The sequence below is a fragment of the Hyperolius riggenbachi genome, chromosome 1 (genome assembly GCF_040937935.1).
Source record: "Hyperolius riggenbachi isolate aHypRig1 chromosome 1, aHypRig1.pri, whole genome shotgun sequence".
In the NCBI taxonomy this organism is placed as follows: domain Eukaryota; kingdom Metazoa; phylum Chordata; class Amphibia; order Anura; family Hyperoliidae; genus Hyperolius; species Hyperolius riggenbachi.
In genome coordinates, this window is record NC_090646.1 from 504,435,757 (window position 1) to 504,458,559 (window position 22,803).

General features: G+C 47.2%; 1 protein-coding gene across 1 annotated transcript in view; it reads right to left on the bottom strand.

Annotated features, from left to right (window-relative positions):
* LOC137532788 (adhesion G-protein coupled receptor D1-like) overlaps window positions 1-22,803 on the bottom strand; it is an 853,822-nt gene that overhangs the window by 369,624 nt on the left and 461,395 nt on the right. Inside the window, exon 15 of the mRNA XM_068253730.1 lies at window positions 12,773-12,896. Within this exon, the coding sequence (XP_068109831.1) occupies window positions 12,773-12,896 (124 nt within the window). The remainder of the gene's footprint in view (window positions 1-12,772; window positions 12,897-22,803) is intronic.

The window sequence follows — 22,803 nt, forward strand, 5'->3', positions numbered from 1 at the left end:
CTGTGTACCCTGGCAGTGGGAAACACAGACAGACAGCAGCAGCAGCAGCAGGAGGAGGTATGGAGGAGCAGTGTGAGTGTGGCAGCAGGTAGGCAGCGTGACATAATAGCCCTGGTACCTAGCGGTGATACCAGGGCTGTAAATAAACACAACAGGAGGTCCCAGACAGCGGTCGTGCAGCCCACATTGTGTCCAATACACAACTGGGACAACACAGTTTTCAACCCGGGCACCTCAGAAAAATTAAACCTTTTTTTTTTTTTATGGTTTTTTGGTTTTTGGTTTTACAACCAATATAGCTATTGTTTGACGTAATAGCTGGTGGCAGAGTGGCAGCAGAAGAAGGTAATTCTGTGTACCCTGGCAGTGGGAAACACAGACAGACAGCAGCAGCAGGAGGAGGAATGGAGGAGTAGGCGAGCAGCTATTGTTTGACGTAATAGCTGGTGGCAGAGTGGCAGCAGAAGGTAAATCATCTGTGTACCCTGGCAGTGGGAAACACAGACAGACAGCAGCAGCAGCAGCAGGAGGAGGTATGGAGGAGCAGTGTGAGTGTGGCAGCAGGTAGGCAGCGTGACATAATAGCCCTGGTACCTAGCGGTGATACCAGGGCTGTAAATAAACACAACAGGAGGTCCCAGACAGCGGTCGTGCAGCCCACATTGTGTTCAATACACAACTGGAACAACACAGTTTTCAACCCGGGCACCTCAGAAAAATTAAACCTTTTTTTTTTTTAATGGTTTGTTTGGTTTTGGTTTTGCAACCAATATAGCTATTGTTTGACGTAATAGCTGGTGGCAGAGTGGCAGCAGAAGAAGGTAATTCTGTGTACCCTGGCAGTGGGAAACACAGACAGACAGCAGAAGGGCAGTACACAGCAGCCCACTGTAGGTGTAAAATGTGTGGCTGCAGGCGACGTAATAGTCAAAGTGAACCAGGCTGGCTTAGTGAGCAGGAGCCAGGAGGTGGTAAAGGGTGGTAAGGCACATTAACGATGGTTCCGGCAGCCAGTTCATGTCCCCCTCTCGCCGACAACAGGGGCCAGGAACTCGCCTTCCACCCACGCCTGGTTCATCTTGAGAAACGTCAGTCTGTCCACAGACTTGTGAGACAGACGTGAGCGTTTCTCGGTGACCACGCCACCAGCTGCACTGAAGCAGCGCTCGGACAGCACGCTGGAAGGGGGGCAGGACAGCACTTCCAGGGCGTACTGCGCCAGCTCGCTCCAGATCTCCATGCGCTTGACCCAATACTCCATGGGATCAACAGGGGCATCGCTGTCAAGCCCGCTGTACGACCCCATGTAGTCAGCCACCATGCGGGTCAGGCGCTGGCTGTGACCGGAGGAGGATGCTGCTGCATGCATCTCCTCTCTAGTCACTGCTGCCGGAGCCTCTACAGTCCTGTAGAGCTCGTGGCTGAGAGACAGCAGGTCTGTGGGGCGCTTGCTGCTGCTGGATGCAGGCACCTGCTGCTGCCTCTGTGCTGGCTGCTGGACAGTGGGGGTGGAAGGCTGGGGGAAGGCTTCCTCCAAGCGCTCAACAAGGGCCTGCTGCAAGCTCCTTATTTGTTGCGCTGGGTCTCCTCCTGCAGGCGGCAGGAACTGGCTCAACTTCCCCTTGAGGCGTGGGTCCAACATCATGCTGATCCAGATGTCCTCCCTCTGCTTCATCTGGATCACCCTGGGGTCCCTGCGCAGGCACGTCAGCATGTGCGCTGCCATTGGGAAGAGGCGACGTCAGTGCTGTCCTCATCCTCCTCCTCTGCCGCCTCATCCTCTCTCCACCCCCGCACCAACTCAGCTGCGCTGTGCTGATCCCCCTCATCAGCAGCCAGGTCAGGGACCTCCACCAAGTCCTCCTCCTCCTCCCCCTCAGAGGTGGACTGCGCAGCTGGTTGCCGCTCCTGCTGGTCCAAGGCTGCCGCTCCCTGTTCCAGCAAAGCATCGAGGGCCCTGTTCAGCAGAGAAACCAGGGGCACCCACTCGCAGACCATAGCATGGTCCCTGCTCACCATGTTTGTGGCCTGCAGGAAGGGAGCCAGCACAAAGCACACCTGCTGCATGTGCCTCCAGTCATCATCGGGGACGATGGACGGGATGTTGCTGGTCTTGTCCCTTCTCTGAGCTGCGGAAACAGTGGCCAGGGCAAGGTACTGGTTGACAGCGTGCCTCTGTTCAACCAGACGCTCCAACATCGCCAGGGTGGAGTTCCAGCGAGTCGGAACGTCAAGGATCAGCCGATGGCGTGGCAGATCCAGCTCCTTTTGCACGTCTTCCAGGCTCGCACAGGCTGCAGCCGAGCGCCGGAAGTGACGCACAACATTCCTTGCCGTTTCCAGCAGTTCGCCCATCCCCTGGTAGGTGCGCAGGAACTTCTGCACCACCAGGTTCAGCACGTGGGCAAGACAGGGGATGTGGGTCAGGTTTCCCCTGTCTATTGCGGCAACCAGATTGGCCCCATTGTCGGCCACCACCTCTCCGACTCTGAGGCCTCTGGGGGTCAGCCAAATCCTCTCCTGCTCCTGGAGTTTGGCCAACACATGGGTTGCCGTCAGCTTGGTCTTCCCAAGGCTGACCAAGTGCAGCAGCGCTTGGCAGTGGCGGGCCTTCACGCTGCTGCTGAGGCGGGGGGTTTGGCCAGGTGTGCCGGAGGATGGCAGAGGATCGGAGGAACCTGCTGCAGTTCCCCTGACCCTGCGGGGTGGCACCACCCACTGTGTTGCTGCTGCTGCTGTGCCCGCTGCTGCTCTCCCATACTCACCCCCTTCCACCAAGCTGACCCAGTGGACAGTGAAGGACAGGTAGCGGCCTGTCCCAAAGCGGCTGCTCCAGGAGTCCATGGTGACGTGGACCCTTTCACCAACCGCGTGCTCCAGCCCTCGCTCCACATTGGCCATCACAAAGCGGTGCAGTGCAGGAATGGCCTTGCGGGCAAAGAAGTGTCTGCTGGGGAGCTGCCAGTCTGGGGCTGCGCAAGCAAGCAGCGCACGAATGTCGCTCCCCTCCTGCACGAGCGTGTACGGCAGGAGTTGGGAGCACATGGCCCGTGCCAGCAAGCCGTTCAGCTGCCGCACGCGACGGCTGCTGGGAGGCAGAGCCCTAACCACCCCCTGGAAGGACTCGCTCAAAAGGCTCTGGCGTGGCCTTTTGCTGACACGGGAATCAGCAGACACAGCAGAGGAGGCCACTGAGGACTGGCTGCCAGAACAGGCCTCAGTGTCGGCGGCAGGAGTTGCAGAGGGGGGAGGAGCAGTGCGTTTCCGCACTCCTGCTGGTGCTGCTGGAGGAGCAGGAGGGCGGGTGGCTGCTGTTGCTGCTGCTGCTGCTGAAGGCTGTGCAGTGATGGGTGTGGTGCCACTGCCAGCACCAGATGCCTTCAGCCTCTGGAACTCCTCATGCTGGTGGAAATGTTTAGCCGCAAGGTGGTTGATGAGCGAGCTGGTGCTGAACTTTAAGGGGTCTGCACCTCTGCTCAACTTCCGCTGACAGTGGTTGCAAGTGGCGTACTTGCTGTACACAGTGGGCATGGTGAAAAACCGCCAGATTGGTGACAGAAACATCCCCCTACGGCATGGAAGCGCTGCTGCCTGTCTCCCTGTGGTGGTTGGGGGGGGGGCTTGGGTGCGGCTGGTGGTGGTACTGGCTGATGCTGCTGCTGCTGCTGCTGAGCCTGAGACACCAGCAGGCTGTGGGACGCTGCCAATGCTTGCAATGATGCGCCTCCTTGCAAGGCCCACAAGCGCATCCTCCTCCTCCTCCTCAGAGCTGCTGAGGACGACATCCCCTGGAGGTGGTGGCACCCAGTCTCTGTCTGTCACCGGGTCATCATCATCATGCCCCTCCTAAAACATGTCCTGCTGGGATGATGACCCCCCCAAACTCCTCTCCTGATGCATGGATGGGACGCTTGACTGTCGCCACAGTCTTGCTGTCCAATCCCTCCTCCCCCAAAGTGCCCATCAGCATCTCCTCCTCAAAATCGCCAACAACAGCAGACAATACCCTGATGGTGCCTGGGGTAAAAAGACTGCTGAGTGACAGGTCGGCGACTGATGGTGAACTGGCCTCCTCCCCAGGCCCTGCTGGGCGGCTGCTGCGAACAGGGGTGGTGGTGGTGGTGGTGAGGTTGGAGGCCTCGGATGCAGAGCTGATGGCGGGCTGCTCATCCTCCGTCATGAGTTGCACCACAGTGTCTGCATCCTTTTCCTCAATGGGACGTTTCCGACCCGGCTGGAGGAAAATGGGAGCAGGTGCTACACGCTGCTGCTGCTGTGTCTCTGCAGCGTGAGTTGCAGATGCTCCTGCTGGGCGGCGCCCAAGGCGTCCACGGCCAGTGGCTATGGGAGGAATGTTAGCCACTGACGCTGCTGCTGCTGCTGCGGAACTGTGCATGGTGGCGCGCCCGCGGCCGCGGCTTGCCACAATGCTGCTCCCTCTCCTCCTGATTCCCTTGCTGCCCTTGCCCTTGCCCAAACCGCGCTGGCTGCCACTTCCAGACATCTTCAATGTTTTGGGCGTATAGACAAAAGTTTTTTAAAAGGGCGGGTGAAAAGTGGGGTACTTTAATGGAGTGGGTTGGTTGGTGAGGTGACTGAGTGAGTGTCCCCTAGTACAGTAAGTAAGTAGTAACAGTCAGGAAGTACAACTAGCAGTTACAATAATCAGTAGTAATCACAAGTAAATTTAGTGTGTGTACACTCAGACAGTGAGTGCACGCACGCAGGAGCTAGTAGCCTATGAACACAGTGACTGAGTGTCCTAGACTCCTAGTACAGTAAGAGTAAGTAGTAACAGTAAGTAGAACTAACTAATTACAATAATCAATCAGCGATCAGAAGGAAATGGAGTGTGGGTGTGTGTACACTCAGACAGTGAGTGCACGCACGCAGGAGCTAGTAGCCTATGAACACAGTGACTGAGTGTCCTAGACTCCTAGTACAGTAAGAGTAAGTAGTAACAGTAAGTAGAACTAACTAATTACAATAATCAATCAGCGATCAGAAGGAAATAGAGTGTGGGTGGTGTGTGTACACTCAGACAGTGAGTGCACGCACGCAGGAGCTAGTAGCCTATGGACAGTGACTGAGTGTCCTAGACTCCTAGTACAGTAAGAGTAAGTAGTAACAGTAAGTAGAACTAACTAATTACAATAATCAATCAGCGATCAGAAGGAAATAGAGTGTGGGTGGTGTGTGTACACTCAGACAGTGAGTGCACGCACGCAGGAGCTAGTAGCCTATGAACACAGTGACTGAGTGTCCTAGACTCCTAGTACAGTAAGAGTAAGTAGTAACAGTAAGTAGAACTAACTAATTACAATAATCAATCAGCGATCAGAAGGAAATAGAGTGTGGGTGGTGTGTGTACACTCAGACAGTGAGTGCACGCACGCAGGAGCTAGTAGCCTATGAACAGTGACTGAGTGTCCTAGACTCCTAGTACAGCAAGAGTAAGTAGTAACAGTAAGTAGAACTAACTAATTACAATAATCAATCAGCGATCAGAAGGAAATGGAGTGTGGGTGTGTGTACACTCAGACAGTGAGTGCACGCACGCAGGAGCTAGTAGCCTATGAACACAGTGACTGAGTGTCCTAGACTCCTAGTACAGTAAGAGTAAGTAGTAACAGTAAGTAGAACTAACTAATTACAATAATCAATCAGCGATCAGAAGGAAATAGAGTGTGGGTGGTGTGTGTACACTCAGACAGTGAGTGCACGCACGCAGGAGCTAGTAGCCTATGGACAGTGACTGAGTGTCCTAGACTCCTAGTACAGTAAGAGTAAGTAGTAACAGTAAGTAGAACTAACTAATTACAATAATCAATCAGCGATCAGAAGGAAATGTAGTGTGGGTGTGTGTACACTCAGACAGTGAGTGCACGCACGCAGGAGCTAGTAGCCTATGAACACAGTGACTGAGTGTCCTAGACTCCTAGTACAGTAAGAGTAAGTAGTAACAGTAAGTAGAACTAACTAATTACAATAATCAATCAGCGATCAGAAGGAAATAGAGTGTGGGTGGTGTGTGTACACTCAGACAGTGAGTGCACGCACGCAGGAGCTAGTAGCCTATGGACAGTGACTGAGTGTCCTAGACTCCTAGTACAGTAAGAGTAAGTAGTAACAGTAAGTACAACTAACTAATTACGATAATCAATCAGCGATCAGAAGGAAATAGAGTGTGTGTTGTGTGTGTACACTCAGACAGTGAGTGCACGCACGCAGGAGCTAGTAGCCTATGAACACAGTGACTGAGTGTCCTAGACTCCTAGTACAGTAAGAGTAAGTAGTAACAGTAAGTAGAACTAACTAATTACAATAATCAATCAGCGATCAGAAGGAAATGGAGTGTGGGTGTGTGTACACTCAGACAGTGAGTGCACGCACGCAGGAGCTAGTAGCCTATGAACACAGTGACTGAGTGTCCTAGACTCCTAGTACAGTAAGAGTAAGTAGTAACAGTAAGTAGAACTAACTAATTACAATAATCAATCAGCGATCAGAAGGAAATGGAGTGTGGGTGTGTGTACACTCAGACAGTGAGTGCACGCACGCAGGAGCTAGTAGCCTATGAACACAGTGACTGAGTGTCCTAGACTCCTAGTACAGTAAGAGTAAGTAGTAACAGTAAGTAGAACTAACTAATTACAATAATCAATCAGCGATCAGAAGGAAATAGAGTGTGGGTGGTGTGTGTACACTCAGACAGTGAGTGCACGCACGCAGGAGCTAGTAGCCTATGGACAGTGACTGAGTGTCCTAGACTCCTAGTACAGTAAGAGTAAGTAGTAACAGTAAGTACAACTAACTAATTACGATAATCAATCAGCGATCAGAAGGAAATAGAGTGTGTGTTGTGTGTGTACACTCAGACAGTGAGTGCACGCACGCAGGAGCTAGTAGCCTATGAACAGTGACTGAGTGTCCTAGACTCCTAGTACAGCAAGAGTAATTAGTAACAGTAAGTAGAACTAACTAATTACAATAATCAATCAGCGATCAGAAGGAAATAGAGTGTGTGTTGTGTGTGTACACTCAGACAGTGAGTGCACGCACGCAGGAGCTAGTAGCCTATGAACACAGTGACTGAGTGTCCTAGACTCCTAGTACAGTAAGAGTAAGTAGTAACAGTAAGTAAGTAGAACTAACTAATTACGATAATCAATCAGCGATCAGAAGGAAATAGAGTGTGTGTTGTGTGTGTACACTCAGACAGTGAGTGCACGCACGCAGGAGCTAGTAGCCTATGGACAGTGACTGAGTGTCCTAGACTCCTAGTACAGTAAGAGTAAGTAGTAACAGTAAGTACAACTAACTAATTACGATAATCAATCAGCGATCAGAAGGAAATAGAGTGTGTGTTGTGTGTGTACACTCAGACAGTGAGTGCAGTGCGCACACGCAGGAGCTAGTAGCCTATATGAACAGTGACAGTGAGTGTCCCTACGGGTACAGTAAGAGTAAGTAGTAAGTAAGTACAACTAACTAACAATAATCTATCAGTAATCAGAAGGAAATAGAGTGTGTGTACACACAGACAGTGAGTGAGTGCACACACGCAGGAGCTAGCTAGTAGCCTATAAACAGTGACAGTCAGTGAGTGTCCTACTCCTAGTACAGTATAACTACAATACTATTAGTAAAGGACAGCAGAAATACTGGTATAGATGAGAGAAATAAACAGAGGACAGCTGCCCACAGAGGCAAGGCCCCCCTGAGGCCTAAACCTGTAAGCTTGCAGCAGCTGCCTGTCTCTAATGTAACACACAAGCTACTAACTAAAATACAATGTCTAAATAACTAACAACAATATAGGTGTGTATAGGAGGTGTATGTGAGCAAAAAGGCTAGGTAAATGACCACAATAGAGCTCTTGCTAAGCCAAAGCACAAAGGAGCAACTCTCTCTCTGTACAAGTCTCAGGCAAGCACGGAGAAACGGAACATGGCGGCCGCTATTTATAGGGTAGGGGCTGGCCAGGGTCCCCCTCTGTGATTGGCTGCCGTCAGAGGGCCTGGGAGCCCTCTGATTGGCTCTAAGGACATCAATCTGGGCTATGACGCTATTCGAGCTCGGTACCGAGCTCGAATAGCGCCGGGTTGCTCGAATAGCTCGAATAGTGAATGGGCTATTCGAGTGTACTCGGATAGCCCATTCGAATAGCTCCAGCTATTCGGAGCTCGAATACCGAGCTCGAATAGCTGAAAAAGAGCTCGAATATTCGAGCTACTCGAATATTCGAGCTCTGCTGAGCACCACTGCTCACCTCTTCCGTGTTCCATCGTGCATTCCACTGTCGTCACTTCCTGCAAATGTATTGGTGTAATTTGCCTTTTTAAAACAGAAGGAAATCTGCAATAATTCAGCTATAAGTGAACATTTGTGGTTACCCACAATGCACTGCTACTAAATATGAAAATTACCCCTCTTCCCCCTTGGTAAGCCAAGCAAGCATACAGAGCCGCTGGTGTATAGCAAGCATATAGCTTTAAATTTAACACAGTCATATCAAACCTACATGTAGACAGTCTGTTTCAGACTTTTGGTCCTCATCAGTACATTGCAGGGATTGATACAGCTGAATGAGATAGGGCTTGGACCAGTACAACAGAGTAACCAAGCAGCTCAGGGTGACCCAAACCACTCGTAATGTATAGGGGGATAAAAGGGACCAAAAATACCTCCTACTAAAAAAAGCAAAGCTTGGTGTAATTTGCCTTCCTAAAACAGAAAGAAATATGCAATTACTCAGCTATAAGTGAACATTTGTGATTACCCACAATGCACCGCTACTAAATATGCAAATTATTCCTTTTCACCCTTAGTAAGCCAAGCAAGCCTATAGCTTTAAGTTTTACACAGTCATATCAAACCCACATGTGACAGCCTATTTCAGACCTTTGGTTCTCATCACTACATAGGCTATCATTCATAAAGCATGTACGCATGCGGAAATGCTTAAAACAGCTGACTTTCCCGCACGCATAGCAAAATCTGCATTCATAAAGGCTCCTTCTGCATCAAAAGCTGACATTATCGAGCAGAGCGATAAATCACCGCCTTGTGCGGTGATTGTTGTAAAAAAATTAGCAAAATGTTAATTCATAAAGATCACCGCAAGCGGTGTGAGGTCGGGAAGTACCGCTCCCTCTGATGTGGCGATAACAATGTTAAGTGAATGGAGACACAGAGACCTCCCAGGCAGCTGCAGTAGAGCGGAACACGGAGAAATGTTTCAACTCGGCAGGTTGCGTGTCTCCGCAAGCGTACCGCCAGCCTAGTTTAGGGAATCTCCACACTGCTACCGCACCTGGATACTTTATTATGAATCAGCAGCCAGAAGTCTAAAACACCGTCAGCAGTGTTTTCCCACACTGATTCTCCATTCCGACAGCACTTTCATGAATGATAGCCATAGCAGAGATTGATATGGCTGTATGAGATAGGGTTTGGACCAGTACAACAGAGTAACCAAGCAGCGCAGGGTGACCCAAACTTCTAAGAATGTGTAGGGGGATAAAAGAGACCAAAAATCCCTCCTACTAAAAAAAGCAAAACTTGGTGTAATTTTCCTCCTTAAAACAGAAGCAAATCTGCAATAATTCCGCTATAAGTGAACATTTGTGGTTACCCACAATGCACTGCTACTGAATATGCAAATTATCCCTCTTTGCCCTTGGTTGGATATGACACTACTTCTTCTTCTTGCTTGGACCAGCCCCTTCTTCTTGCTTGGACCGGCCCTGGGGGCAGGGCACTACTTCTTCTTCTTGTTTGAAGGTTGAGGCACTTACTCTATTATATATATATATATAGATATTTATCCTTCTACTCCTAAAAAGGACTTTTTAAGTTTCCCATGGTTTTCTTTTCTATTTAAAGCTTAACAGAAGATTCATAAATTTTTTTTTTTTAAAAATTAAAAATTCACTTACCTGGGGCTTCTGCCCCTGCAGCCGCCCTGTACCCTTGATGACCTGGAACAATGCTCCGGTCCCCCGTAGTGGCTCTGTTTCTGGTTTGCCAACTTTCATGTCAATCTCTGCACGCATCCTCGCTCTCGTTCACGTCACCGAGGCCGTCCTGGACATGTGCAGTCCGCTTACTACAGAACGCGCACTGCATAGTTCGCAGGACGGCCACGGTGACGTGAACGAGAGCGAGTAAGCGCAGGGACAGTGGCTCCACGACTGGGAAAATGAAACTAAGCCACTGCGGAGGACCGGAGCATCATTTCCAGACATTGCAGGCACAGGGCGGCTGCAGGGGGCTGGAAGAAGCCCCAGGTAAGTGAAACTCTTTTTTTTTATGAATCTTTAGTTCTGCTTTAAACATTTACAAAGTAGGTTGAATGTTTTACTGTCTCTAATCAGGGGCAGCCTGTTAAGTGTCCCAGAGATAGAAAAAGGTCCATGTATTTTATCTCTCCATGCCTTCAGAAGTTGTATTCTGCCAGGAAAAGTTTTATTGCTGTAATTTGTTTATCAGTGGTGTTTACTATATTCCGGACAGGGTGCTGACAAATCAAAAGCTGTCACGTTCATGCCTAGAAATAAACTCTTTCAGGCAGTAAAATAAAACAAGTAAAACAGCCTGGTTGTTAATATGTTTGGCAGTGTACATACACATGTTTATCTCATAATGTCACATATCACCTTGGGTACACTTTGAAGGGGTTCTGTGGAGGATTTTAAAAACAAAAAACTTACACTTACCTGGGGCTTCTATCAGCCCCCTGCAGCTGTCATGTCCCGCGCCCCCCTCCCAAGATCCTCCGTTCCCTGCCACCGGTCCCGGACTTATTATTCCTCTAATACACCCCCCCCCCCCCCCTTGTATAAGGCAGGCTCACTGGCCATGACACTCACTCGTGTGCCTGCTGCAAATAGACAGACTAGGGAGAGCTGCTGCAGATTTTTTCTCCTAGGGAAAGATTAGTTAGGCTCTTGGCTTGCTCCTGGCTGATTGTTATTGCTAAAATAGAACCCCTCAACAGCTCTTTTGAGAGCTCTAATGTTTTCCTGATGTGTTTTTTTTGTGTGTTGCTCACTGACACTAACATTATACAGCCCTATCTGTTGCAGCTGGACCTTGGTAAGTGTTATTACTGTGCCAGCAAGGCCCTGCCTAACTATCTATACTGGGACACTTATCTATACCTACCTAACTACTGGGGCACCTACTTACCTATACGGGGACACCTACCTACCTACCTACCTATACTAGGGGGACCTACCTATGCCTACCTACCTATACTGGGACTCCTACCTATGCCTAGCTAACTACTGGGACACCTACCTATACTGGGTCTCCTACCTATGCCTAGCTAACTAATGAGGCACCTACCTACCTATACTGGGACTCCTACCTATGCTTACCTACCTATACTGGGTCTCCTACCTATGCCTAGCTAACTACTGGGACACCTACCTATGCCTACCTACCTATGCTGGGACTCCTACCTATGCCTAGCTAACTACTGGGACTCCTGCCTATGCCTACCTACCTATACTGGGACTCCTACCTATGCCTAGCTAACTAATGAGGCACCTACCTACCTATACTGGGACTCCTATCTATGCTTACCTACCTATACTGGGTCTCCTACCTATGCCTTGCTAACTACTAGGACACCTACCGACCTATACTGGGTCTCCTACCTTTGCCTAGCTAACTACTGAGGCACCTACCTATGCCTACCTACCTAGTCTGGAACTCCTACCTATGCCTAGCTAACTACTGAGGCACCTACCTACCTATACTGGGTCTCCTACCTATGCCTAGCTAACTACTGGGACACCTACCTATGCCTACCTACATACAAGAAGATAATAAGGTCGTTGCTTCATTGTGGACAGACCAAATTTGATCAGGTTGACAGTCACTGTTGTTCTATCATTGAGCTACCACAGCCCGGCGACCATATGGGCTTGAACACTGCCACGGCCTGCACTCTGGCCATGTTGCGCACCAGTCCAGCATGGCAGTCACTACGCAAACAGCTGTTTGCGGTGCGTTACACAGTGATTTTGGTGTGTCAGTGTGAAGCAGTACTCTAATTACACTCCTTGATTGATGTATACACATGCAAGATGTTTGAAAGCACTTTAGGCCTGCAATTTAGCATTCAATGTGATTTCTGCCCTTAATACGCTGCTTTGCGTCACATCCAGATTTTTCCCCGGGACTTTGGGCATGTATCCCACTTCCCCATGCCCCCCTCCAGGTGTTAGACCCCTTGAAACATCTTTTCCATCACTTTTGTGGCCAGCATAATTTTTTCTATTTTGCAAAGTTCGCCTCCCCATTGAAGTCTATTGCGGTTCGCGAACTTTTACGCGAACCGAACCTTCCGCAGGAGTTTGCGAACAGTGTTCGCGAACCGAAAATCGGAGGTTCGCGACATCTCTGCTGAGGAGTACGAAAAGTAAAAAATAAACAAACTGATCAAGTATCACAGTACTCTGTCTGGTAATGCATTCATTCATTCTGACAAGTCTGAATAAATCAAATAACAATAATAAGAAAGTCATCCATGGAACAGTACAGAAAAACACTAGGTTCAATGTAGCTGGATTACTAAAACACCAGTAGAAGTGCCATTTATTGCATGGTCTGCAGGGTATGTCCATGCCACATTTTTCCAATCACCTCTACAAACTAACAAACAAATACATGGAAACTCCATCCCCCTGAAAGAAAACCTGTTATTTTGTGCCGTCCAGCGCCCGAATGAGGAAATCATCTAAACTCTGTCATTCCTTACCTGAACTGGCACAACTTGCATCAGTATTGCAAAGTTGGTGAGATGATTGCACCGACATACAGAGTAGTTTAAGTCTCCTTCAACACGAACACATCCTTCACTGGACCAAATTCCAGAACCGGAGCTGTAAGATGGATCAAAGACAACTGATTGTGATCTAACATATGACTCATCAGGGAAGCAAAGAGTTTAAAGTTCTACATAAAGGTCAGATTACTATATTTGGTTTTATGTCATTAGACATTTTAAGTGAACCATGTTCCTCTGTATCTTTGCATCTGGACTGAGAAGTGCAATGTGACTATTTTTCTGACAAGCAAAAAGTAAACATCATCTAAAAACTCTAGAGCAATAAAGGTAAAATGTTTACTTTGGAAACCTTTGCACATGATTCTGTCCTACTAATAAAACCAACATTTTAGCACCAGTTAATTAATAGAGTGAATAATGGACCTACCTCCAGCCCCCCCATGGAGAGTGATAACCTCCACTTGGAACTGATAACAGTGAAATACTTTACACGTAAATGGGGCACTGCATCATAATTCTGTCATGCACATTGTTTATGGTACTGCTCTACCACCAGTATGAACAACTATCATATTAGTAAGGAGGCTTTTTGGCCTCTTTTAGCCCCTTACATACTCCTAGGAGTTTTGGTTCACCATGAGCTTGCTGGTCAATCTGTTACAACTATCATTTAAGTCAAGGAGAAGCCCTGATGATGCAGTGGGGGCATAGGAGGGAGGAGGGTGTACTGCGCCTCTTGTGGAGAGCCCCTCATGCTGTAGTGCAGGAGTCCCCAAACTTTTTCTGTTAAGGGCCGGGTCAACATACTTCAAACTATTGGGGGCGGACTATACATAATAATTACAACAGAGAAAGAACATGTGTGCATCAACCAAGTGAACCTGACAAATCTGGCTTTGCAAATTTGGCCTATTGGCTAATCACGAGACATTGCTCATGCAAATAAGCATTTGCTTTCGCATGCCTAAATATGCAGGGTCAAAAACCAAAAACCGCAAAACAATCGCCCTGCGGGAATTAGTTCATGCTATATAGCACTATCCAGGGGCGCCACGAGGAGGCTTCCCATTGCCCCCATACAACCGGGGGGCCGCGGGGGTCCCAGGCACTCTTATTTGCATGAGCAATGTCTCGTGATTAGCCAATAGGCCAAATTTGCAAAGCCAGATTTGTCAGGTTCACTTGGTTGATGCACACATGTTCTTTCTCTGTTGTAATTAGGACTATACATAATACTGTATGATGTAGAAAACATTGCATTGAACCTAGGTAGTGTAAACTATTACCTGTTTACACAGGCAGCCCTTTTGTCTCCCATTTAACTAAAGCAGATACAGCATGTGCAGATAGTGAAAAACCTATTTTAGCCAGACAGTAAAGCATACTCAGGGAGCAACCTGTTGTCCAATTGGACAGCAGTGTCACCTGATACAGAATTGGATTGGAAGCCAGTGAATGACTGCTCGCTGACTTCCCTGTGGATTAATGGTACCAGCAGTGCTATTCTATATGCGAGACATCAATATTTAAAGATGCAGTGGACCACATCAACAAGTAATATATTTTGTGAGTGGGGGCCGGTGAAAAAGCCTCAGGAGGCCGCATTTGGCCCGTGGGCCTTAGTTTGAGGACCACTGCTGTAGTGGATAGCTGGAGTAGTATTCCTGTCTACTCTTGGTTTTCTCAGGATCCCCTTTGACCCAATCCTATCCTATAGTAGGGACTAGATTGTGAGCTCCTCTCAGGGGCAGTTAGTAACAAGACTATATACTCTGTACAGCGTTGCGGAAGATGTCGGCACTATATAAATACTAAATAATAATAATAAATAATAATAATAATATCCTTCCCTCATGCAAATGCACACCCCTGTGGCACCTGACCTGGAACTGACTTTTTAAAAAAGAAAAAAAAAAATCTTGCACCACCCACTTATGCTTAGTTTGGGAGCATGGCCTTTGAGGCGATAGGCTGAAACCAAGAAATGTAAAACAAACTCATATAAGTGCCTTGTTTTACTTGTAAAGGGCATGGGATGGGATATTGGGGGTACACAAGAGTGCAACAGTATCTGTACAGCAACACTAACTGCCTTGTCTTCTACAGAAAGTCTGCCAGTACTATGATAGCTAACAAATGGGCCTATTTAAAGCGATTTTTAATATATTTGTACACTTCAGTTAAATGTTAACCTGCACTTCCAATTTAATAATTACCATCAAATTGGTGCCCATTGGAAACAGCACAGGTTAGAAGACAGAGTACAGTGTGTGGGTAAGTGTACAGCACATGTGTAAGTCTAAAGCATGTGGGTAAGTGTACAGTGCATATGAGTAAGTGCACAGTGTGTGGCTGTACAGTGCATAGGTAAGTGTACAGCATGTGTATACAGAATATTGCTAAAAGTACAATGCACATGTACAACATGCATGGATGGATAGCACATGTGTGTAATGTAGGGGTTGCCTTGTTATACATTTTATGATGGCTGGAATACTGAACTGTTTATGGGTATAACAGGACCAATCTTTAGTACTTTGGGAGTTAACATTTGAAAAATACTGAGGGTTAGCGTTAGGAATATAGAGGTGATCTACAATAGAACACAATACAATTATAAGTGGTAATTTGTTTCAGAGTTTCCAGCAAGCATTCTGCACACAGTCAGCACAATGGGAATGGGAAGCGGTTGCTTGGAAGCAGAGAACATATCACATATATGGTATCAGATATGGGATCATAAGTGTTGGATAGAGGAAAAAGTCAGTTACTACAAGTTTTGTGCAGGCTGATTGGCTGCAGCAAGAAAAAAGGGCAGGCCAACTATAACAGCAAGATGACTGTGTGCAGATGTCTCCCTTTGAGAGGAGAAAGACGATGGTTATGCAAGATAAATGTATGCTGACTGCGTAACACTACTTTAGGTCTGTGGACAGTTTGCTATTGCTTTAAAGATTCACATGCAGAAAAACTGGAGTGTGTTTTATGGTGTGCATACAGTGGTGTTGGAAATTTGCATGGAGTGAACACCGCTACATCCCACCGAACTCCACGACAGTGCACTACCTGGTTAGCAGGTCCAAAAGTCACAGGAAAAGAGAAACGGTCCGCACTTGTCAGTGAAGATTTCCTTTATCATTGGACATATCCAAAAACATCCAGGGCAAACATCACATAGCACATACAGTGGTGTTGGAGTTTAAATTCTGGAACCCAAACACATGCATTCATTAGCACCAAACAGCACCAAACCGGAGGACAGGTTGTGCTTTATTTAACTCCAGCTTGGAAGGAAGAAATATCAGAGTTAAAGGACAACTGAAGTGAGAAGAATATGGAGGCTGACATATTTATTTCCTTAAAAACAATACTGTTATAATTTAAGTAGGCCTCAGTTATTTGGACTGAGTTAGTCAAAAAGGCTTGAGGAGCAGGCCTGCCCTTTAAGGGATTTTCTCTTAGAGAGAAAATCTGCAGTTCTGTCAGCAGAACTAGAACATACCAAGAAGCTGTTCTATGGACAAGGCCGCAGGTCTCACTGACCTCAGCTTGTACGCCACTGGAACAATAAACATCAGCCATATTTACTAAATATCCACATTCCAGTAAGTAAAGGAAAGGTGACATTAAATATTAATCGAGTGGGTGGGTATTATGACACCACGATGGGGTTCATCCAATAGTCTGGTCTAGGGGATGGCGAATATGATGTCACGTTTAACTCTTTCCTTGTCGGTATTAAAAACCTAGGTGGGCGCTCAGAGCTCACTCTGCTTCTGACTTTCCCACTAGATCTAAAGGCTGACTGGAACCTCTAAGTATTTCCATTCTACATGTAATCTGATATAATGTATGCTGTACATAGGTAGTCTAGTATAACGTAGTTAGGAAGAAGGTACCTGATTGACTTCAGCAGGAAGTCTAATCAAGAAGCTTGTAACGCAACATGAAGATTGGCATGGCTAGGATATGATGAACTGTGTCTATCCGTATTTCTGTTTCTTGAATAAATAACGTAAACCTTGAAGAAGCCTGAGAAAGTCTATCTCCTGCTTGCTGTGTTGAGAGTCAAGTGATCTCACAGTCTGTGAGACGCAACTGTAAGAAGTTAATGGTGTCGAAGCAAGGTGATATAGAACAGGTTCTAAAAATGGTGCCGATTAAACCCTGATTAAACACTGTCTAGCAGAACAAGCAGACAGGGGCCGGGGGCCGAAGAAGTTTTCAAGATATTCCACAGCAAAACAAGCCGAGTAGACGCGGACTGGAAAAGCTTATCAAGCTGATAAGTGGTGTGGGTGTGCGTGAGCCGAGCACACGGGCTGCAATTCGAGGAATCAGCGGCGAAACTCTTGGACGATACACTGCATGTGCACTGCAGTTGTTAAAAAGCCTACACAGGATCGGACGGAACCCTCTGTGGCCAGCTGGCAACGTGCTGCGAGAGATCGATCCGCTAGGGGGGATGTGGGAGCCCCCCCAGACGTTCCGGAGTCCAATCTGAGTTTCGCGGAGAACAGTTGCGGAAAGCTGATGAATTGCGAAGAGTCCGCAGATCAGGCATGTATGATTTACGTTGTTATATTGCATTATCTTTATTGTGCAAGGAGTTGATGTGTACATTCTGTGTTAATTGCAGTTTGGTGTCTGCGTATTTTTTTACCTTCGGTGTAAATCGTATATAGTACGGGCTTTAATGTTTCTGTAATGTATGTTACGGTTTAGAATGTAGTTACATCCACATTTGTCACAGGCATGTTTTTTTTTCTGCTGGTGGTATTTGCTGTGTTTGTTTTTTTTCTTTTTTTCGCTTTCTCAGAGAAGCTGTCTGCGTAGGGGGAGGACAGCTTGGAGGGAGGCCAGCGGTGTTTTAGTCTAGCAGAGAGCGCCCCGCAGACGAGGAGGGGGGGCGGCTTTCGAGCAAGTAGATGGGGGAGAGAGGAGACGAGTAGACAGAAGAGGGAGTGTGAGACAGTTGTAAAACTTAGAAGTACGTTTTTTTCCTTCGGTGAGCTGGCGTTTTTTTCCCGATCAGTGTGTTTTTTTCCTCTCTGTCCGTAGTGGAAAGCGTAGAGAGATAAGTAGGCTTCTACTCGTTCCAGTCAGTGCTGCTAACATGTTTTTAAATGTCTGCATATGTTTAATATTGTTTGGTCAGCTTCGGCTGCTAAATGTTCCTCTCAGAAGAAGTTTCTAGCTGGGATGGTAACAGTTAAAGTGGTTTTAGAGTTATGTCTGTGATAGAGTGAGAGAGATTCCTAAGTCTCTGGGGATCCTTATGTCTGATTGCAGTTCGGATTACAGCTGAGACGTGGGGTTTGTTTTTCTCAGGTTTGCAGGCATTCGTGAGGGTATGTGGCGGAATGCTGATTTTCTGCACTGTGTATAGATGCTAGGTGTAATTATGCATAAAATGTTTGTTCTGTGTGAGTTTGTTTTTTCTCCTAAGGTTTATAGGATCGAGAGGTTGCTATGGGAGCAGCCATCTTAGCTGGCAGTCCAGGACTCAAAATGGCGGCAGTGGAGAGGGCCCGCCCCCAAGAGTCATGACTCCCACACGTCATGGCAGGGGAGAGGAGGGGCTGGGGGATCCACGTCACGTCAGGCTGTGCTCGCGGCTCCGGGCAGAGCAGCTGAAAGGGAGGGGGGAATGCCAGAATACGTGCACCGAGCTATTACTGTACGACTAGCATGGTCACGGATAGGAAATGTTTCCCAGCTAGGTGCAGGGAGACAAGGAACAGCGCAGATCAGGAAAGGGTCTGTACTGAGTTGCTTATGGGATTATTCCTGTAAGTGGGGCACCTTAATGGGTGTTGCAGCTGGAGTTCCCAATAGAGAAAAGGGGGGACAGTGCAGCAAGGGGGTGCTGGAAAAAAGGGAGTTGACCAATCCGGGTTTCCGTCGCCGCTGCTGCAGAGCGGTAACGTTTTTTTCAGTTTTTTGTTGTGGACAGGGCCAGAGCTTGACTAAGAGGTCTATGCTGTCCTGGGGCTGTTTTTTGTGCGTTTTTTTTCGTCCACTGATTGGTCAAATATGTTTTTTCCAGCTCCTATCAATTGTAGCACAAAGAACAAGAACTGACAGCAGTTCATGGGGCAATTATACAAATGAAAGAATTGCCATGTACAGAGTGACAGTGTATCAGTACGGTGTTTGCCATATGACTACCTACCACGTGGGCATTCAGGGATCTGCATACAGGCATGTGACGCTGGTATGCTTAGCTCTGCACCCTGTGTAGTTTAAGTGCAAAGTGCTCCTTCCTACAGGGAGGCAGCCATTTTTTTTTGTGAAGTCTGGGGGTAGTGGCACGGCAAACATTGATCAGAGGGTACAACACACAGAACTTCTAGCAGAGTTGGTATCGCGAGGAAGTTCGAGATAAGTAAATGCAAAAATGAGTAAGAGCATTGCAGGCTCACCTGCAAAGCAGCAACAGGTGTGGCATCCGTAATCTGTGCATGCGACGGCCGCGCATGGACAGATAGGGGGGGATGTGGAGGGAGCTGCAATGAGGTGAGAGCTTCCAGAGGTGAAGTCCGCGGGAGCATATTTTAAACAGGTTCTAACAATGGTGCCGAAACCCGGGAAGTACTGAGAATAGTACTTAGGTAGGGGAGAGAGGTTGTAACTCCAATCTACCAATAAGAGTAAACAGAGTTCATGAGAACCATAAAGCAACGAGATCAATTACGGCATATATTGATCAAGTTAAAGTGTACAGAGTACAAGCCGCAGGGCGAATCCCAAATCGTTAATAAGAATTGATTTGTTTGTATTTCAATTTCATGAGTTTGGCAATATGGGCTCGAGACAGCTGCAGTGCTGGCAGCAAAGATGAAGATGTCAGTCGGATAAGCGAAAGGTTCCAGATGCCAATCTAAGTTTGGAGAAACACGAGATTCCTGAAATTGGAAAGAGACTAAAACACGAGATTCCTGAAATTGGAAAGAGACTAAAACACGAGATTCCTGAGATCGGAAAACGACAACAAAAACTGACTGAGCAAAGCATAGTGCAAATTGCTAATGTTTTTCTTTCCCAAGGTGGTGCTTTATAATGAAGAGTACCGTGCTGATGGTGATCCTAGGTTGCCATTTTGTCCTAGGAGAACGAAGAGAGGACATTCTCATGTATAATAAGGGGTTAATGAGAACACAAGTGCCAGGTGCAGACAAATTTCATCGCACAATGTGGGTGAAAGGTCTGAAAGGTCAGGGGTGCTGGAAGGGTGACGTGAACGGCAGTGTAAATCTGCTCTTGAATGTCACACTCCCAGAATCGATGCACCGATCCAAAGTTTTGTTAAAAGGTACCTTGCAGTACAATGGGTACATGCAAAAGGTGGAGTGTGTGATTCAGGGGTACCTTGTCTTGGTTATCCAGAGTGAGATGGTTCCAGATTGGAGAGGAACGAGCAGGAGGCGTCAATTCTCCTGCCGGAGAGACGCGGGGGACATCACACTCTGGAACTACCAACAGAGAGTGCCTCTGAAACAACTATACACACGTAAAGGCTGGAAAGCCGAGGGTTGGTGGTTCTCGAAACAAGAAGTAAAAATCGAGATCAAGCCACATTTCCAGGTGACAAAGAGGGTGGGGAGAGCGGTCCCGGGGGAGGGAAAGCCAACACAGGGAACCCCATCCACACCACACGGGTCACCACAGGGGACGATATTACACAGTCCATATGCAGCCACTTATCCTCATGCTAGTTGGGTAAGTGAAGAGGTACTCTTAATTGAAAGATTGCAGAGAGTACAGTCTTCCCAACCTCTGGTACATAGTGTGCCTCAGGACATAAGGGGGGAAGAGGTCCAATCAGGACAGTTGGGGACATATTTTGTCAGGGAGATGCTAAAAGATCCTGTGCAACTGAGATTGGACAAGGAGAGGTATATCGATTTTTCTGGAGAAGGATCTTTTGCATGGCAGCTCTGAGATGTTTGGGTGAACAAATGGAAACGGTGCAACATTCCTTTAGGCACCGCCACTTCTTTAGTTCCCACCTCAACCCATGTCTTACACCAGGACCTGAGAGGTCAACCTTTTTTGGTGCTAGACGGGGAGGTGAAAAAAAGTAGAGTTGTCCTCATGCGGGCAATTCTTGCAGAGGTACCTGTGTTTGCCGGGGCAAGTCAAATTTAGTGAAGAAGCCTGCAGGCTCAATAACGCAGAATGCAAGGCTAACATTCAAAAGATCCACCCTGAAGCCAAACCGACAGTTCCGGTGGCTGAAGGAAAGGTTTGTTTTTTTAGCATCATGTCTAAGGACACATTCAAGGTACATTTTCATAATTGTTCCAACAGGGGGATCTGTCAAGGGGAACATATTGGGGGAGCGGAGATCCCATATGGATCCAGTCATCCAGGTTTGATGACGTTATTTCTCAAATTTTTAAGAGAACTCTTAAGGTCAAAGTTTCACGGGTAGTTCCCGTCCTAAAAGAGAACACGACATGAGACAAAGGGGAACAGGGTTTGATCCAAGACGACCACACTTTGATACAACGGTTAAACAAACAGTACACTAAGTTAGAGGTAAGATTTCATCATGATCCAGGTGATCTTAACGAGGTAGAACACAAAAATAAGCAGGTGAGTTCCAGTCTGACCTGGTGGAAAAGGTTTCCGGTGATGTTCCAGGGACACTCGGACTGGGCCTCTGCAGTTCAAAGGTTCTTCCTACACCCACTGGTCGTTTGGATGGGGATGACAACTTTAGGCATCATTACCCAGGTGAGGTTGCGTGTTAAAATTACGTAAAACAAATTAACCTGGTCAAGAGATTGGTGCCTCATAAACAATCTCATGAACCAATATTTTTAAATTAAGGGATATACAGGGTTACGGGTATAGGTTTAGTAGTACCGGTGATGGAGCTGATTGTATAAAGGCTCTCTTTTAGAAGGCACCTGGCACTGCTCCATTGAGTAACAAACACACAAGTTTTACTTTTCTGTGGTCATGCAAGTTTGTGAGTGCTACGCAAGTGACGCAAATGCTGAGCATGTGGAATAGAGGGACTTAGAAGTAGGGCCTCCCCAGAGAGCCTGGTTACAGGAAGACCAAGAGGTCTTGCTCTCTCTTCCAGGGATAACCGCCTAGAGCAGAGAAGTTGTGTGAGCACGAACATCAAAAAGTGAAACCTAAAGAAAAGAAACCAGGTACGAGTGGGTTCAGAAGCTGAGATCTGCGGGTCAAGCCTTTTTAGGGGGGATTGTTATAATGTAAGTAGGCCTCAGTTATTTGGACTGAGTTAGTCAAAAAGGCTTGAGGAGCAGACCTGCCCTTTAAGGGATTTTCTCTTAGAGAGAAAATCTGCAGTTCTGTCAGCAGAACTAGAACATACCAAGAAGCTGTTCTATGGACAAGGCCGCAGGTCTCACTGACCTCAGCTTGTACGCCACTGGAACAATAAACATCAGCCATATTTACTAAATATCCACATTCCAGTAAGTAAAGGAAAGGTGACATTAAATATTAATCGAGTGGGTGGGTATTATGACACCACGATGGGGTTCATCCAATAGTCTGGTCTAGGGGATGGCGAATATGATGTCACGTTTAACTCTTTCCTAGTCGGTATTAAAAACCTAGGTGGGCACTCAGAGCTCACTCTGCTTCTGACTTTCCCACTAGATCTAAAGGCTGACTGGAACCTCTAAGTATTTCCATTATACATGTAATCTGATATAATGTATGCTGTACATAGGTAGTCTAGTATAACGTAGTTAGGAAGAAGGTACCTGATTGACTTCAGCAGGAAGTCTAATCAAGAAGCATGTAACGCAACATGAAGATTGGCGTGGCTAGGATATGACGAACTGTGTCTATCTGTATTTCTGTTTCTTGAATAAATAACGTAAACCTTGAAGAAGCCTGAGAAAGTCTATCTCCTGCTTGCTGTGTTGAGAGTCAAGTGATCTCACAGTCTGTGAGACGCAACTGTAAGAAGTTAATGGTGTCGAAGCAAGGTGATATAGAACAGGTTCTAA